A 19,477-nucleotide genomic window follows, 5' to 3' on the forward strand; every position below is an offset into this window, starting at 1 on the left:
TCAAATATCAAATCTTTTAATGTTCAACTTGACTTTCATGTGTTTCTGTGCTTTAGGATATTTAATTTACTAAATGATTTGCTTTTGGATACAGTCAGCTCTCAGTAAACCAATTTTTAAATTATTTATTATTTATAGAACAGTTTTTATCTTAGGCTAGATTTTCCCCTCCCTGCCCGTTGTCTTTTCATGTATGTGTCCTTTAGGAAGGGGAAATGGATTATAGTGTCTTCCCAAATAAACAACCCAAATGTGAGTGTGATACAAAGTGATACAGTGTGAGTGTCCATTCTCCCATGTCATCAGAATTACTGAAGGTTGGCTGTATTTAGAGACTACAGTTAAATACTCTACTTTGTACTGACCTCCTTTAAAGTTTAAAAGACCTTTTTTAAATTTGAAAGAAAGCCCAGAAAAATAGCAATAAGTTAAAAAAGAAAAGAAAAGAAGTGAAAGATCCTAATGTGCTTCTGACATAATTGTTACTTTATCTCTCCTGGAAGCTAAGCGAAGCCAGTCTATCAGCAACTGTGTCCACCTCTCTGAGGCTTTGCCTGCCACTAAAAGCGTCCCGCTCCTCCTTCACACCGTGAGCGCTCTCTTACCTGGTCTCTCTTACTCCTCTTGCTCTCACAGGCTGTCAGGTACTGTAACGCTGTCTCATGTGTCCGTCAGTGTCCCTGGGCTTCTCCTGCTTGCCTGTAGGCCTTGCTTCCTTTGTTAATACCCCCCACACTGCGCATGCGTGCCTGGCCATTGCACTTTGCATTTATTTTCAGTGAATATTAATAATTGTTTTTATGCAGTTAAATGTTTAGCAGCAATTAGTCAAGGAAAATTTCTGCAGCACCACTGGTCTTTGCTCTAGGACCTTTTGATCCATAGTTTCTACCAGTGATGGGCGCCTTCTATACAATGCCTGCAGCACAAAAGTTTTGCTTGCTGTGCCTCCCCAAAATCGATAAACGGGAAAAATCATGTAGGCAATACCTCCTTGGGATTAATAAATTGTAATCATGTGTAAAGTAATGTTTATGTTTATCAGTCACACTGATTATTGATTTGAGTAGAAAAAAAAAGATGCTAAAAAGTGCTAATTTTCAGAACAAGGAAACATTGTTCTTGTGCTCTAGCCAATTAAAATTGAGTTCACCCACTTGTAGTTTGTACACAGTGTATTTTCTGGATTACTGAAACGTTATGGCATCAAAAATGGTGATTTTTGGCATAGACCCCTCAAAAAAAGGGTCTACTGTGCTCTGCAGTGAATAATTAGGCCTATGTCCAGTTACTGTTCAGAGATTCTAAAATGAACTGACTTTTCATGCTAAGAGGGATATGTTTTCATGTTCTTATTTTCAGAAAGACGGCATTGTAAATCAGTATTTATTTACTATCGGAGATAGCCTGAGTGTGGCTTTCTGTAGCACTAAATCATGCCATATTGTATGATGATGTAGTGTAGTAAAGCATAATTAAATCTTACTTCCCCTGATGAGCATGTAAGATGTCATATTATTTAATTCACAGAATATGAAGGAAGAAATTTGTTTCATTGAGACTACGGATTACACTTCTCAGAAAATACTTTTCTCTAGTAGATACCAAAGGTGAAAAGCAATACGAATGGTAACATGATCCCCAGTCAATTAAGTTACTGATGAGTGTCAACTACTTGATAATCTGGTTGTCAAAAAAATACTACTGCCTAGAGATGATTAATAAAGTATCTAAAATAGTTTTGTTTTCTATTTGGCTGGTATATAGTTAATATACACCCAAAAGGCATTCTTTTCATGGTGAAAGTTTTTGTTCTTCACAGTGCATTTTCTTCCCCATATTGTTTCCTTTGATCAAGGTTTCTACTAGTTTGTCCAGAATATTTTCTCTTAAGAAATCTATTTTTGTTCACAATCTCAGTTTGGAAACCTTTTTCTCATTCACTATTATATTTTAGTTTATTCAGATTCTTGATTCATACACACACACACACACACACACACACACACACACACACACACAGTTCCAACAGAAGTTAAATATGATTTAGAACAGTGGTTCTCAACTGGGGATGATTTGGCCCCCCAGGGAACATTTGGTTGTTACAGCTGGGACGGTGCCTAAACACCGGCCCCTAGTGGGATGCTGCTGAACACCTGACAGTGGCTGCACAGGACAGCCCCTACCATGAAGAATCGTCGGACCCAAAATATCAGTAGTGTTGAGGTTGAAAGACCCTGATTTGGGGTGAAGCAAAGCAGGCCATGCCAAGTCAGTATTTTCCTGCCTTTGCCATCTTTATTCCTGGTTTTATAGCATGAAGGGTAAAGGGACTTAGCCATGTAGTGACACTGAGAACAGTCTGCTGTTCCTTGTGTTTTATCTGACAGCTACAGTAGTGAACTCCTCCTTAGTATGATGCCATTTCCCTTTGGAACTGTCCTATTGAGAGACTAGGCCAGGAACAGTGCATGTCAATCCTACTTTAGATTGTGCATTCTCACCGGTTGGCACACGAGAGTATTAAATTTCTGCCCCAATTTAAATCCTAGTGTGTTGGCATATATTGCTTACCTATGGCTAAGTTTAGATATAGGTAGATGTATATCCACCTATACGTAGTATGCAGACACTTTTAATGTTGACTTTCTGGCCACAAGGTCTTTACTATAAAAATGATTGCTAATTTTGTTTTCATTTGTTAACATTTCTTATTTTTGTTTCTTGTCTATATGTAAAAATTGCTTTAATAATCTAAACAATAGAGGATTACTTACCTTCAGCCACTCTTATATTTATTCTGGTCCCTTTGGGACTCTATTTGGTGGCAGCAGATTTGGGGGAAACTAATAACCACCTGTATCCCATTTATATGAATAGCTACATGAACACACACGTGGGAAGTAGAACTGGCAGTTTGGTGATTTTCCTTCCTCTCCTTTGTGAGAACAATGCTTTCCAGCTGTTTTGCAATTTTAACTGCTTTTATGTTGGGACATTTATCAGTCTGTAGTGCTTATAGGCCATGCTGATGATAGATTTTATTTTTCCTTTAGGGCCATTGTAGTTGTAGCAATTAGAGGTTCAGTGATCTTCTCTCATTGTAAAAGAGACTTAATGGTACCAAACTGAAAGCCTTGTTTGGCTGCTTCTGCCTCTGGTTGTCAGGCTTGCAGGTAGTACCCAATGGTCAGGAAGTGCTTGTTGTCAGGGTCTGGGCTGGTTCACCTTTGGACCTCCTAAGAAACCTCAAGATGTTGAGTTGACTTCTATCTCTTGTGCTTTTTAATAGGCTCAAGTTGGTCTTATGCACAATGCTTTTAAAAAGAAATTAAACTATTCATTTTGCCTTTGCAACCTTGTATGAGGGATAAATGGAACCCAGAATTTTGGTAATTGAAGAATGAGTCTCACTTCATTTAATAAGATTGATTAAGAAAGCCTTAGATTAAAGACTGAGTGAAATTGCTTTGAAAAGTGGTCAGACGTCTGGAATAAATAGAAGTTTCTAAAGACTTTGCACTCTTAATTTAATTTAATCATGTGGATTTTTCTCTCAGTGGGAAAAATGAAGTAATTCTAATTTGATCATTTTCCTGGTGTTTTGAGTGGAGCCTTAGAAAGCAGTGATTTTGTAATGGTACTGTGTAGTTGACACTATCAAGAAGCTAGAAGGTTAGAACTTTTAAAATTTGAGTTACTAGGGTAGCAATGCTTGCGAGACAATGAATGATTTGGTGAATCTGAGATAGAATTTAGCTCTTTGAAGTGATTTGAACAAATTGTGTGGTACTCAAAACAGAGAATGTGTTAGACCTAACCAGAATTTATAATGTAATTTTTATATAACTTAGATTGTTCATGCTTTGAGTATCACATAATCCTGTATCTTGATATTTGCATATCAGTATTAAATGGTCTTAATTTGTTATGAAACAGCAACACTGTGGAACGGGAGCAGTTTTGACATTTGTCCCTTTCTTAACAAATAAAAAGCCAGCAGAGGGAGCTCAAGAGCTGTTTAAGAAAAAAAGTATCAAGAAAATATTTTTGGTATTCATTTGTTCATTTATGCAAGGCATATATTGACTATATACTTAGTATAAAGTGTGAGAAAGGCCAAGAACTGTACATTTACAAATCAGGAAATTGGATTTTAATTGTGAGATAAGAATTTTAAATTCTTTTTCCACACTAGATCACTTAACAGTCAACTAACTATAGCAGTAGTTCGGGGAACCAATAGCATAGCAGTCCTCACAGTATGCTTGACATTATGATTCTCCCCTTTCTTTCCACCCTCATCATGGATGCTCCCATCCTCACCATTTCTGGTGATTTCTGTGGGCTTGGACCTTCTCCATCAGAGAAGTTCCTACCAACAGTTTTACAAAAACAAAGCCTTAAAGCTGCATTAGGCCAGCCTGTTGGGAAGGCACACCAGCTGGTGATGGCAGGCTCTTCGTCCGTCTGTTGTGTTGAGGACCAGTGGGGACACTCGAATTTGGAAACCATGGTGCTGTGACTGTACAGTATCCCACCAGATGGCGATGTTCTTTATCTTTAAAAAGATGCTGCCAGTGTTGGCCTGGCTCTTATTTGTTTCTGCTCCTAGCCCAGAAACCAATATCTACCAGTTTTTGGCATCAAGTTTAAGTGAATAAAAGCCACTCTTCCCACTGTCCATAAAAACTGGCACTTGCCAATCATTTTTAGAGAATTAGGAAGCTCTTGGGCTCCCTCTACTGATATTAGATTAACAAGTAGGTTCATTAACGAATATAAACGCTTCCCAGAAGGTTTCAGTATCTTGCATAATTAGAATAAACAATGAACGAAGGCAGCAGGGAGGGTCTGGTCTCATGGTATCATCTGGCTTCTGTTGCCTAACGCTGAGGAGCCTAGAAGCAGACCTGTGAAAAGGGCCTAGTCTATGCTTGCAGATGTGTGGGGAGATCACAAACATGTACACATGTCTTGTGTCTTCTGTGGGAAAATGAACAGTTCTTGACTATTCAAGAGAAGATAAGGGCAAAGACAACCTGGAAGAGATGCGGCTTTAATGGGTCTGTGTGCTCTTGTCTTGCTACCTTGACCGTCTTTTGCTTATGCCCTAAGTTCAGCTTCCCGTCAGTGCCTAAATTTAGACTATGGCCCAGTATTCTGAATTATAAATGAAGGGTCACACAAACTTCATAGTTTTAAAGTCTTATTACGTGTATCAGTGTACTTTAAAATAGAATTTTTGTTTGGATAGTAAAAATAAAGCAGCACCCTTCTCTTGAAGTCCTGTGTGTTACATGTAGAGTAATACATACATACAACTTGACTAGGGAGAGCCAGCACTTTGGCTTATGTTCGGAGTAAAGGGTTATACTGAGGGTGGCACAAGGGCAGTGAGCTTCATTTCAGGTGAGGAAGTGGTTGACACTGCCGGGTAAGATAATACAGGCTGAATTTTTATCTTAGAAGGAAGGAAACTTTAGCTAAATTAAAATTTTTAGAAAATATGTTACAGCTATGTAGATGTAAAGTTTTATGACTGTAGGAGTGAGTGTGGAGTCTGCTGAGGGACCACATGGCAAGTCCTGTAGGAGGGGTGTCCAGGTAGCAAGGGAGGGAGGAAAGGAGGCAGGAACAGGTCTGAGGGTAGTGTGGAAGAGTGAGCCGCAGAAAGGAGAGAGCAGTAGGTGCAGGTGGGCTAGGATTGCTGGAGACTAAAGTGAGTCAGAGCTCCTGTGGGGGATCAAATCTGTGGGGAGAGGTCAGGGGGAGCCCTATGTCCACTGTGAGGATCCCAGGCTTGGCTGTACAATGATGTGGGGCCTCGGCAAGAGAGAAGTGGTGCAGTCAGATCTTGGTTTTAGAGGGACCTCTCTGGAGCCACATAGAGAATAGGGAACTCATTCTCTGGGAGAATATAGTTTGTAATAATGCTAGCTGAGATTATCCAGTGGCCAGTACTCACCTATGGTTTTCTATTTTATAATAATTATGTATTAATTCTCCAAAAATGCCAGTGGATCATTTTTGTACTTTAGTGATTAATTCAGCATTGCATTTGGTGGTAAAAGCTATTAAATAATTGTAGTATTTTATTTTGGACAGTTGTGCATTTATCTGTTGAAAGGAATGATAGAGTTGAAATTCCCATTTCCTTTTATCTTCCTATAAGAGAGTGTGTGTGTGCACGTGTGTGTGTGTGTGTGTGTGTGTGTGTGTGTGTGTGTGTGTGTGACTTTCTACTCTCCTCAAATGTAAATTACCTATTCTGTGTATTTCCTGGTTCCCTCATTCCTTGGCATGCCCGGCTCTGACATTCCAAGTGACTTTCACAGTTCTCAACCATTTCTGCAGCTTTTTCTCTTTTTTTTTTCTCCATTTTGAAAATAAAATGCTTTGCAGAACTTAAAATGTATTTTTAGAGTGGAATATTACTTGTTAACAAGTGTAGAAAGAAAACTTTAGTATGTAAATGCAGATTATCTTATTGTGTAATTTGGGGGGGGGGGGGGAAGTATCCCAGACTACATTTTTAGAATCAGTTGGTTCAAGTGGTGAAATTATTTTTAAAAATCTTTGAATACATCTCTGCATGTTTTGTGTTAATGCCCACAGAAGTGGAAGAATGTCAGCAATCAGAAAATGCACCTGCCATGGAATCTGGCTGCCTGGGGGCAGAGCAGCATATCATTCGGAGCAGCAGCACACCTGACGTCACTGAGCCGCCCCGCCCAGATTCCTCTCAGGGTACGGAGTAGCTGCAGTGGTTAAACAATATAGGACTGTGGATCCTGGCTGGGAAGGAGCTGCACGCCGTATTGCTTTCTGCGTTTATTCTAACCCCACTCAATTTATTTCAAGGAAACTTGCTTTTTAAGTTGATAGCAAGGATGTGGTTTCTGGCAATGAAATATTTTCACTGTTTAACACACTTATCTAAAATTATATATACTTAGATGCACCTCTTTTTTTTAATGTTTATTTATTTATTTTGAGAGAGAGAGAGAGAAAACACAAGCAGGGGAGGATTAGAGACAGAGAAGACAGAATCTCCAGGCTCAGAGCTGCAAATGCAGAACCTGACGTGGGGCTCGAACCCACAAACTGTGAGATTGTGACCTGAGCCAAAGTCGGATCCTTAACCATCTGAGCCACCCGGGTGCCTCTAGGTGCACCTCTTTTAAGAGTAGCCTGTTTGAGGACTAGAGAGAAGTCCAGTGGTGGCTGGAGTAGGTGGGAAGCAGAGAATGCCACACCACAGGGTCAGGGCGAGCAGCAGAGTTAAGTAGGAGGCAGGGTAGGGGCATGCAAGAAAGGGTCTTGTGAGGAGAGCCATAAAAGTTGACAGTGAGAATGGAGGGCTGGCTGGACTTGTGAAAAAGTTTATTAGCAGCCTGTGAACTTTGCTGAGGCTGAAAATAAGCGCTGCTGATGGCATCCATCTACACAGTGTCTCTGACACCTTCCAGCAAAGCAGAGAGGCAGATGGTCAGATCTGTAAACAATGAATGATGTGTTTTACAGGGAAAGTGCATGTTTCAGTTGTGTCTGGTGGCAGTGAATATGCTTATTATTTAGTTTTAGTTTCATCAGTTAAGTAAGAGATAAACCATCTTGTTTATCAACAGGTTATCTCATAGCCTCATCAAAATAGGGAAGTATTCCCTCTTAGAAATTTTCTTGAAGTAAGAAGATACACTAAAATAATTTGAGAAATGTATTATCTGAAAGATTTTCTGTTCTCTGAAAGGTTTGGTGTAAGACTGTTTTAAATTTTTTCCCCTTAAATATTTGGTAGAATTCACCAGTTGCCTGGAATTTTCCTCTAGGAAGATTTCAAAAAAACATTCACATTTTTAAATCATTTTAAGACCATTAAAATTTTCCTTTTCCTGTTTTGATTCAGATAAGTTGTGGTTTTCTAGGAATTTGTTCAGTTCATGTAATCTTTTCAAATTTATTGGCCCCAGATTATTCATAAAACCCTCTTATGATCATTTTAGTGTTTATAGGCTATGTGGTGATATTCCCTTTTTTATCACTGATACTGATAAATTCATGCTTTCTCTCATCAGTCTTTATTCTTGAGCAATACTGAACCACCTTCCTGCTCTATTTTCCTGTCAGCTCACCTGGCAAACTCAGGCAGCTTTCCTCTGAGATCCCATTCTCAAGGCCCCTAGGAGAGTCTTGTTACCTTCCCCTGTACTGACATAATGTGCTAGGTGGACCTATTGGCTGCACTCAATGCAGTCTCTTAAAAGCTATCTGTGGGTCAAAGATTCTATAGGGTAGACTTGACCCATAGACTATCAGTTTGCCAGATCGTAACTCCTATTTTTACATACCTTAGGATATCTAAATTTGATTACTTACATATAATTTTTTTTCTCCAATTTTATCATCTAAAATATTTTGTTAATTTTTTCCCCAAAATCTCTAGGTCAAAAGGTAGAAAATACACAGACTTTGAGTTCTTCAGAGTCCAAGACTATTCAAGAAAATAAAGGATATGTGAAGAAAGAACATGAAGGAATAACAGTAAGATATTTTCAAACTATATCAGTTTGTAATTAAAAATAAACATATAAATTATTGGCATAATAAATACGCTTATTAGTGGCAGTTCTTTTAAAACATTTCTCCATTTAGATGTGTTATTGCCCTGAACAACCCTGAGAGCTCTTAAAGGCTTTCTTACTTTCTGTGTAAAATTATAGTCACACTACAAAAATAAAAAAAAATTAGCATGAAAATGGAATTTACCTTCTGGTCTGTACCTGGCATTCTATATTTTTAAGCAGGTATCCTTGCCTGTCAGACGTATATTCAGATTCCCTGTTCCTGAAACTGCTTAAGGTAGCATGTTCCACCTGACATGAGTTGCTAGATAAGTGATTTTTTTTTTTGCAAAGATCAGTTATGATTTCTTTTTTAGAAAAATGTAAAATAGCATTTATCTCTTTAGACTGAATATAAAGTATAAAGAAGAAAAATTAAAAAGTAGCCCACATTTCATGCATGCACGTAACTCCTGCTTAGTCATTCTTTAAAAATATGTAGATATATATTTATAGAAAACTCAAACATAACAGAAAGGTGCGCATTAAACAGAGAAAATCTCTCTCTAGTCCTCCCTGCCTAGAAGATAACCAGTGTTAAGATTTTCTGTCTTTATTTTTAAAGGGCATGTATCTTTTTATATATGTTTATTTATACTTGTATATATGTCATATATACATAAACATGCATATGTTTATGTATACTTATATACTAATAAATATATGTTCTGTATATACCTGCATGTGTATTTTGACAATATATGTATATTTCATACATATATGTATGTTTCAATAATCAAATAAATACCTATATGCCCACCACCCAGTTTAAGAACTAGAATTTTTCTAGTGCTGTTGCTTTGGCCTATATATGTTCCTTCCTTGTCCCCTCAGAGAATGTTATATTGGCTTTGTGTTTATCATGTCCTTGCTTTGCTCTATAGTTTTGTTCTATATGTATGTATTTCCACATTATATTCTTTAGTGTTCCTTATTTATAAACTTTATTAAGTGATTTTATTGCTTTTGTTCACTCACATATTTCTAAGATTTATCAACACTGTGGCGTGTAGCCTGTTTTCTCTACCATATGACACTCCATTGTGAATATGTCACAACTTATTTTTCCATTCTGTTGTTGATGGATAGATTGTTTCATCTTTTTTTATCAATGAAAAATGTAGCTATGTGCACTCTTGTATATGTTTCAAGATCTACATGTTTGAGATTTTTCTTTATGGTGACTATCTAGGCATGGGATTAATGAGACATAAAGTAGAAGAATATTCTTTACAAGAGACTGTATGTTTTCCAAAGTGATTACACCACTTATATTTCTGCCAACAATGTGTTGAGTTCCCATTCATCCACATTTTTGTCAATACTTGCTATTGTCAGATTGTGAGTTAGGTGGGTGAAAATGGGAATTCATTTTATTTTGCATTTTTCAGATTACTAATAAAGTTTAAAATATTTCCACATGTTGATTGACCATGTGTGTTTCATGTGACGTCTTTTACATTTTCTTATTGATTTTTTTTTCTTTTTCTCTCTTATTTGTACTAATTCTTTATATAGTCTGAAGAGTAATCCTATTTTGGTTATGTTTCTGGAAAATATTTTTTTCCAGTGTGTGGTTTATATTTTCACTCTCTCAATGGTGTCTTGATGAACAGAAGTTCTTAATTTTGGTATTTTTGATTATTAATTATATTTATAGTTAGGTTTATGAAATATTAAAATGCCAACTCTACAAGGATAAGAATATTTAAGTGTTTCAGTTTTGCTGTACACATTTAAGTCTTTTATCCATCTTGAATTGATTCTTATTTATGGAGGTAGGGATCTAATTTTATTTTATTTTTTCCCACATGGGTAACCACTTGTCCTTGGTCCCATTTATTGAATTCATCTTTCCTTCATTGATCTGAAATTATACCTCTCTCTCATATATACTTACCTTGACTGATTCGTTACTTTGTGTTTTTGGCCAGTAGTACAACATCTTAATTACTGTAGTTCCTCCACTTCTTTATCCCTTCCCCCCACCTTCTATTGGAAGCTATTTTTTTACTATCTTTTGTCTTTCATTGTTGTTTTTGAGAGTTCTGTCCATTCTGTTTAGTTGTCATTCCTTGCTATTCTTTGTCCTTGCCCTTCAGTTTTCTTGCATTATATTTAGGTGCATTTTCTTTTGGTTTATATATTTGTCCTTTTTTTATATATGCTATGTGCCCTGCATCTTGTTCTTCCATTGTTTCTGGAAAATTCTTGGTAGTCATTTCTTCAAATATTGCCTCGTTTGTTCTTTCAGCTCTTTTTTTCTGGAATTTTGAGTAGAAATATATTTAGACTTTCTCATTCTGTCTTCCATGTTTTTATGTCTCTTTTCACATTTGCCACTCTTCTTGACCCTCTGGTACATTCTGGGTGATTCATTAGATCTGTTTTTCAGATCTTTGTTTTTTCATATGGAGTTGGCTATGTAATACTTCCACTGAGTTTTTTAGTTCAACAATGATAACTTGTGCTTCTGAAAGTTCAGGTTAATTCTTTTCAAACATTCTTGTAATTTCTAATAATTTCTTGTTGCTTGCTCATTTTTGTGATTGCTCATTTTTGTGATTTCTATCTTTTCTGTCTTTAAAATAGTCACAAATTACAATTCTAAATTCTTTTTCTGATTGTCTGAAGTCCTTGCAGGGGTGGGGGGGGCGGTAGGAGGGGGGTCTAAATCTAGTATTTGTTGTTTCTGAGACTCTTGTACATGATGATTTACTTCCTTGGGTATTCAGTGATCTTTGATTATGAGTTCCTAGCTGATGGATCTTAATCTACAGGAAATCTGGATGTCTGAAGTGATGGAGTTTCACCAGGACAATGTGCATTTGTTTCTTCCAAGAACCAATGAGTGCTCCTTTAATCCCGGAATCTCAGTCCTTTCGCCACTGGCAGTGGCAATAGTAGATTTACCCTTATGGCAGCCCTGTTTTCACTGCTCTCGTTTCTGCTCACTTTGTGGGGGGAGTATGGATCACTGGGAGATTTATTCTACTTCCCTGTGAGCCTGAAATTCTTACATAAAATCTATTTCTATAGCTGGAGGAAATTCCAAACATCTTTCATATAGTCAGAACCACCCACATTCTGCTTTTTAGCTGAGGAAAGATCCTGGGTATATTTCTGTTATCACATTAGGTATATATCATCCTTCTTTAAGGCTGGGTAGTATTTTTTTTCATGTACTGTTAGTCTTCTAGATATTTCATCCATGACCTACTTCTGTGCTTTAGCTTAATAATTGTCCTGTCTTTTAATTGTATATCTCAGCCCCTCCTTTTCATTTGTTTGCTTGTTTAATATTTTTCCCTTTAGTTGGCTCATTGAACCCTAGGTTTCTTACACACTTTGCACTGGAGGACCTTAAATTCACATCTTCATTCTTGACTTAATCCTCTATTTCACTCCTAGATTTTTATTGCCCACTTACGGTACATTTGCTTTGGATATTTAGCCTAAATATGAAAATTAAAACATCAGAAATCTTCTCAAGTTCCTTTTTGCTTATGCTTCCTTCTTTCCTCCCTCCCTCCCTCCTTTCCTTCATCACCATCATTCCTATGGTTCCCTAGGTCCATATCCTTTTGTGATTTAATTTTCTTCCACTCCCATATACAGGTCTCATATAAGCTCTTGTCTGTCATTCTACAGCATTTTCTTATTTATCTTTTCTTCTCCTTTTCCACCATCAAAAGCCTTATCATCTCATTCCTTATTCAGTCTAACAGTTCATAGCGGTTTTCTTCTTAATTTTAATATATCCCACAGATGACTACTAGACTTATCTTTCTAGTTGAATTTTTAATCACAGTAAACTATTATCTGGAACATACAGTTGCTTGTTTTGTCAATATTGGGTTGAAATTTGTAAGCCTGATGTTGAAGGCCCACTGGCAGCTACCTCTTTTAGAAGGTGGTCTGCGTTTTCTTCTTAACATTTTCCTTCTTCGCCTGACTGCCTTGCATGGCCTGCTATAATCAGCTTCTTTTCCTGCACATAGAACTTGCTGATTACCACTCAGTGCTTCCTGCCTTGAATCCCCTCCTGCCTTCTCTCTACCACTTCATGTCTGTTGCCTTCTTGAACAGCTGTCCTGTAACTGTGAGCCGATTAAGGTAACACTTTACTCTGCATACCTTTTAGAGAGAGTTTGCTTGCACATTTTGCTTATGTACACTGTAATCATTATGTGTAATGTGTATGTTTTGTCTCTCCAAGCAAGTTATAAATTTTAGAGGATGCAGATTGCCTCCAAATCTTTTAGTCGTCTCTATTTAACACAAGGTTTAGGTGTTGAGGCGGTGCTCAGGAAAGTCTGTTGCGTATTTCACGAAGAGGCACTGAGTGACTTTTAGATGCCTAGATAGAATTTACACATTCCCTGCTTGCACACTCACCATTCCTGGGTAACTTAGGCCCTCTGCAAATTGGCTTCATTATGTATGTGTGCTCAAGCAGAAGTACAAATAAAACTTTAAAAATAAATTATTTCCATATAATTTGGCATCCCTTCTTGGTAGATCAATTTAATTGGATGTCACTTGACAAAGAAGAAGCCAAAAATTTCAGATCTTGAGTAATTTTATAATTCAATTATAGTAATTTGTGAACACATATCCTTCAAGTGGAAAACATCATTCAATTTTTTTGTTGCTATTATTATTGTTTGTTTCTTTTTCTTTATAAATGTGGACTAGAAACTTAGTCTTGTAAAAATTAGAACTTTCCTGTAACAAATGCAATATTTCTTTTTGTCTGAAGATCTTAGTCAGAAGAAGCAGCAGCCCTGCTGAATTGGATTTAAAAGATGATTTGCAGCAGACACAAGGAAAATGTAAGGAAAGACAGAAGAGTAAGTTCCAGGAAATGTGGTCTGTGTTCATCCCACTTAAGAGTGGATCTATTTTGTTCTCTTATAACTTGTATCTTATCCTCTGAAGAGTCACGGTTGTGAATTGGGACATTTTTATTCCTGGAATCCCAGGATTGATGGGTGGTTAGTCGACACATACAGTAAACCAGGTCCAGTCCATTATGTGTGCCTTAGAGGCCTGTCCTTCCACCCCAGGTCTTTCTCCAGGTAAGAGACACAACCAAGGTCAATGGCTGGGTGAGCAAACAAACCCAGAAGGAAAACTGATCTTCTCCAGAAAGTTCTCACAGGCTAGGAACAAAAAGCTTCAGAAGCACATTGAAGTCAATGGTATAAGTATCTGAAAACTGAAATCTGATTCAAATCCTTGGATATATTATATATTGTAAACTGTGGCCCTAATACTTTGCTTCCATGAAGTCAGGTACCTGGCCATGCCCTTCTCAGATTGCATAACAGGCAGTTCCTGCAAATCGAGGCTGGTTTTGGTAGAGGCAGAGGAGCTCCTCTTAGGCTCCACCTTCAGACCCTGTGGGCTTGGAGTTCTGTAGCAGATGAAGCTAGGGACCTAACAGGTTGGTTTCTAGGGCAACTTTCAGTTTATCTGATGGCTGGGACAACTTGTAGTTCTTGGCAAGTGAAGAAAGGACAGCAAATCCCAAGCAACAAGGCTGAGGGATGGTCAGCAGCAAATACAAAGAACAGACAGAAGAGTAGGCAGACAGGAAGGGTAGACACATAAAACTGTTATGAAGTAGACAGGAGACTTGGAGGAGTAGACTGTCTAGGTCTGTTTTGTGTCAGACTAAATAGCTCTATACGGCTTAATAGCCTTTGAAAGCGTCATTGTATGATGACAAATTAGAACTTTTTAGTGTTTAAAGGGGAAAAAAATTTCTTTTGGAGAAAATCTTTTGCAGTTGGACACTTCATCCCTCAGTGAGTGTGGGTGATTGACTCTGGGTTTAGGACTAAATATTGAGCTCAATGTATAAAGCATCCTTAGACTCTTATAGCTAGGAGAATAAACTTGCATTCATGGTGAAATGAATTCCCACCTTCTTCCTCCACTCACTCCTATTTTGTAGCTGTGTATATTGCAATAGAAAGCTTAAGGACCTGATATAATCTTTTGGGTATATGGGATAACTGAATTAAAGACTTCCTTGAAAAGAATGTCACTTCATGTGACATGTTACATTCATGGAGCTTGTAATGACTATCAATGCCCTGTACCTGGGAGCTTTGTTTTGTTGGCAAAGATCCCTACAGAGTCACCTTTTGAGCCCCTATCCCCTGAAAGATTCCTGCTGCGTCAACTGTTTAGTTACTTGCATGTTAGTAATCGGGAGCATTCTGATTTCCAGCAATTTGTTATTTCAGACTTCGGTTCTTCTGTTGTGCCAGGTGAAAGTGTCAGCAGTGACACAGCTCTGGGCTATAACAACGAGGCAGAGCTGTCCATGAGCCCATGGCCAACCTGTGACGAAGACCCGGAACTGAGCACTCCCACAGATGTTGTGACTGACTCTGATGCCCGCCACTGGTTACAACTGAGTCCCACTGATGCTTCAAACTTAACAGGTAACTGCATCTTTGAAAGGCATCAGTGTTACCAATTGGGAATCCCAGAGTTTCCCAGTTGCAAGAATTCTAGGGATCCGTTAGCACAATGATGATGGGGTGCTACCTCCAACCAAATTGGTGTAGTAGCCCCAACCACCTGTTCCTAATCAGTCATGAATTCTCAGAGTCCTACGTGGACCTCTCCACATTCTAAAACATTGGCCAGATAAGGGAGGGAGCAAGCCATGTCGAACCACTGTCCATCATGAGAGGAAGTGGTGATATTCATGCAAAGCCTTTGCCATCCCTGACCACATTTGCTTTGCTCTGGAAACAGAGAAGAGTAATTTATCCAACTCACATGTATCATAAATACAGAATAAGTTAAAGAGTTTGAATAGCTTATTGATTAATATTTTCTTTAAGTTTTACAATAAAATATTTGACATATAAGATAAGCTGCGACATATTTGTAAGTTATGGCCCATAGTACTAAAATGATCACCAGTGAATCTACTACCCAACTTAAGAAATAGAATGGCTCCCACACCAGTGAAGTTCCCTATAGGCCTTTCTCAAGTCACTTCCCTTCTCTCATCAGCCTGTCAGCCTATCCCCAATTTTTTCAGTAATAATTTCGTAGATTTCTTTATAGTTTTGCCACATGTATCTGTGTCCTCAAATAATGTATCATTTAATTTAAATTTTAAGACTTTAAAAAATGATATCATAATCTGTATTTTTTGCTACTTTTTCCCCCAGAGTATTATATTTTTAAGATTCATGAATGGACTACAGAGGCAAACTTTCTGGTCTGCATCCAGGTTCTGCCAAGGAATTTCTGTGTGGCCTTGAGAAAGTTAACCTCTCTGTCAATTTCTTTTTTGTAAAATGTGGGTAGTAATAGTCCCCAATAAAGGGTTGTTGGAGGAATAAATGTGTGAACACGTAAGTCAAGTGCACAGAACAGTGCATATGGAAGTGCTCTGCAGTTTTAGCTATACACATGCACATACACCCACACACACTCACACAAAGTCCTTCCTGGTCCACCATATTCATGCTTATGGGCAGATAATCTCTTAGGAAAACAACAACAAACTAGAAAGCACAAATTGAGTAAAAAGTATTATTAAAATGTTAAAAATCATTATTTTTTGTTTTATTTTATTTTAAGAGAGAGAGAGCACATGCACATATGAGGTAGGGAGGAGAAGCGAAAGGGAGAGAGAGAATCCCAAGCAGCTCTGTGCTATCAGCATGATGATGGGCTTGATCCCAGGAACCATGAGATCACGACCTGAGTTGAAATCAAGAGTCAGCCACTTAACTGACCGAGCCACCCAGGTGCCCTGAAAATGCTAAAAATCATTTATTAATGATAAATAAAGGCTTAAATTTTACCTTAGTTTTTTTTAACCAAGCAAACTTTGGTTTTCATTAATTATGATATAAAATTTAATGAATCTCTAATGATTTTGGAAATTGCTGATGGAGTTACATCAAAACTTCATAAAATTTGCATAGAAAAATGGTGTTGAATAAAATCTTTTATCTATGAGAGAGGTAAGACTAAGAAGTAAGAACTTAATGTGTATTTAATGTGTGTATTTTAATTTAGATTAGATTCGTGAACAAAGAAAAACAAACCATTTAGCTATAAGTGAATAATGCATTGCCTTATAATCCTTCAGTGCTGTCCTTAAAAGACAGGAAACATCTTTGATCTATGTATTCAAATCTGCCAGTGGTTAGAATAGCCTTGCAGAGTCAGTGAGAAAATGATTGGCAAAATCATGTGTTTAGTTTCATAAATTATTGGGTAGCAATTTGTGCTTCTCAAATTTTTGATTCTTTTAAAAATGATTTACAATTCTTTATATATATAATGACATAGAGATACATGTAATGATTTTAAATAATAATACCGTAAATTTATAAAGTATTTAACAGTTTACAAAGAACTTTGAGGCATCCTTTCTGATTCTTTATTGTAAGCAGGCCAAGTCTTCTCAATTCTGTTTTAGAAATGGAGAAACTGAGACCCAGAGAAAATATATTGTCTAGCTAAAGTAATTACCACAGCTGGAACTGGCTTCCAAAGTGTTTTGCATTTAGTGCAGTGCTGTCTACTCCTCTCTACTGCATTGCTGTTAAAATTACAATTGCAACACCCTTTAAACTATTTGAGAATTATTTATGCATGTATGGAATAAATGGTTTCTTTGGGTCCAATATACAGATTATTCAAGGGAAATCATCAGCGTGGTACTGTCAAAGGCAATAGTAAATTTTCAGTAAGTTGAATTTACTAAAACAAGAACTAGTTTTAATTATTTTTATTGAAAAGAAAGAAAATTGGGCGCTTACTTCTTTTGTCTGTCCTTTGGAAAGATTAGTTTTGATCCTACTTCAGAGTATGCATGGGACAGGTCAATTTAATAAACTTGTGTGAGGTAATTTCACATGATGCACTCTATGTTGTGATTAACTCCTCCAAATACTTAGTTTTTCTTTGAAATACTAATATAGAGAATCGGTACACTCAGTTCAATAGTTCATCTTGTCATCTGTGAAAAGGACAAACTGTAATATGATAAGGTTTAAGGATTATCACAGCTCTGAATTTAACTTTCTGTTCTTAAGAGAACAATTTCTTCATAAATGTACAAAATAAAATTCATGTTAGCCTGATCTTCAGGACATGCAGAGAATGATCAAACAATTTGAGTGTATCTTTGTTTCTTGTTGAATAATCCTACCAATTACCAAATGTTTAGGATAACAAACTGCTTCTAAAACCTTGAATCCATCACTAGCAGGTTAACAATTTTATATTTCTTTTCTCATTTACATTATTACACATTTGCTGAAAATAACAGCTAAATTTATTGTTCATTGAAAATGATTGTTGTGAAAGAAGTTATTTATATTCACATTCATATATTTCCTAGAAATAGGGCTATGGCACGACATGTGGGCACATCCAAACTACCATGGGATTGGTTGCTTACCTTCTAAAATCTTTAAAATGAATAATGTATGTCCGTAAAGCAGATGAGGAAGAAGAGGGGAGTCAGGCCGTAGTGGTGGTCAACTGAATGCCAACCGGCTATTTCTCTACTTTTGATCATCAGAATCCAGGCCTGATTTTTCTGGTTTCAGAATGAAGGTGTTTCAGTTGAGCCTTTGGGTTTGTGCCTTTTGTTTAGTTTTCAAATTGAAAGGGAAATTTATTTACAAAGTGCCAGCAATGTTTCGTCAGCATTCTACCAAGTCTACATAAAATTGCAACCATGTGAAATCTCCATCTGGTCATAAGTGCCTGTTTTACCAATTACCAAGACATTTCATGACTAAAATCCTTTGCGTATTTGAACAGTTCTATACTTTAGATTTCTCTGTTAAAATCATGTGTGTTTGGAGAAAAATTATGATTTTATTGGTTTGCAAGACTTTCTACTTCAATAAAATGTTTTAAATGCCTTGTAGCATTTAGTAATAATGAAACAGAAAGATACTAGGCTAGTATGCTAGCTTGCTCATGAAAAAGAAAATAAACTAAGTACTTGGTATTTTTAGGGTGGCATGAAATTTTCTGAAATCTCTCAAATCCCCATTTTTAATTAAGTGCTGCTTCACTGAGGAACCATCTACATGTAAAATGTCAGCATCTGTTCTGTTACTTATGCCATGAGTGGAAGTAATTTCGGGCAAAAACATTTCAATTCGTTTAAAAAAGTGACACTAATATTGAGCATGCAGTCCTTTCGTATACTTCTAAAGGACTCAACATAATTTGATAATGTGATAAGGGGTGTTTCCTAGGATTTTTATCATTGAGGCATAAATTTTTCTGAGAGCAAAGCAGTATTAAAACAGACATTCTACATGGGATTCTTTCATAACTGAGAATCTATTAGTTGGCTGGTAGCAGGGAGGTACAGGTGACAAGGTACCTGGCCTACATTTCCTTGGAGTTGTTACTCAGCCAGAGTTCCAGTGTGATTGGAATGCTGGGAGCTGATCTCTCTTTGGATGGCTGCATTTTGGGTGGTGGTAGAGGATGAGACAAAGCTTGTAAATCATCTACCTATTCCCCTTACCTTTTTTTTTTAATCCTCAAAGCATTAAAGGCATCATGACATTCTTTATGAGAAACATAAATGCCATATTATTTGTTCACTTGGGGGCTTATATTGATTTATAAGTACTCATTAAGCCTTCAACATAATTTCTCAGACTGACAGATGTACTTATTTTACTGATTAAACATTAGGAAGGTGAGTGTCTCTTCTGAGGTTTTGTAAATGTTCGAGAACCTAGAAGGTCTGTCATTAGGCTTTTGTTATCTCTACTTTCTTTCAGGTACAGTATGTAGGAATTCCAGCTTGGACTATATCTGCTCATTAT

General features: G+C 37.1%; 1 protein-coding gene across 6 annotated transcripts in view; it reads left to right on the forward strand.

Moving 5' to 3' along the window:
* The window catches only part of RALGAPA2 (Ral GTPase activating protein catalytic subunit alpha 2), a 323,002-nt gene that overhangs the window by 121,455 nt on the left and 182,070 nt on the right, over positions 1–19,477 (forward strand). The window contains exons 17-21 of one of the 6 annotated variants that reach the window (XM_060610992.3): positions 504–644; positions 6,619–6,750; positions 8,447–8,544; positions 13,387–13,477; positions 14,882–15,082. In XM_060610992.3, coding sequence (XP_060466975.1) covers positions 504–644; positions 6,619–6,750; positions 8,447–8,544; positions 13,387–13,477; positions 14,882–15,082 — 663 coding nt within the window. The remainder of the gene's footprint in view (positions 1–503; positions 645–6,618; positions 6,751–8,446; positions 8,545–13,386; positions 13,478–14,881; positions 15,083–19,477) is intronic. The other 5 variants (XM_060611000.3, XM_060611012.3, XM_060611007.3 and 2 more) reach the window with 5 other exon arrangements.

Source organism: Panthera onca, chromosome A3, assembly GCF_046562875.1.
Source record: "Panthera onca isolate mPanOnc1 chromosome A3, mPanOnc1 haplotype 2, whole genome shotgun sequence".
NCBI lineage: Eukaryota > Metazoa > Chordata > Mammalia > Carnivora > Felidae > Panthera > Panthera onca.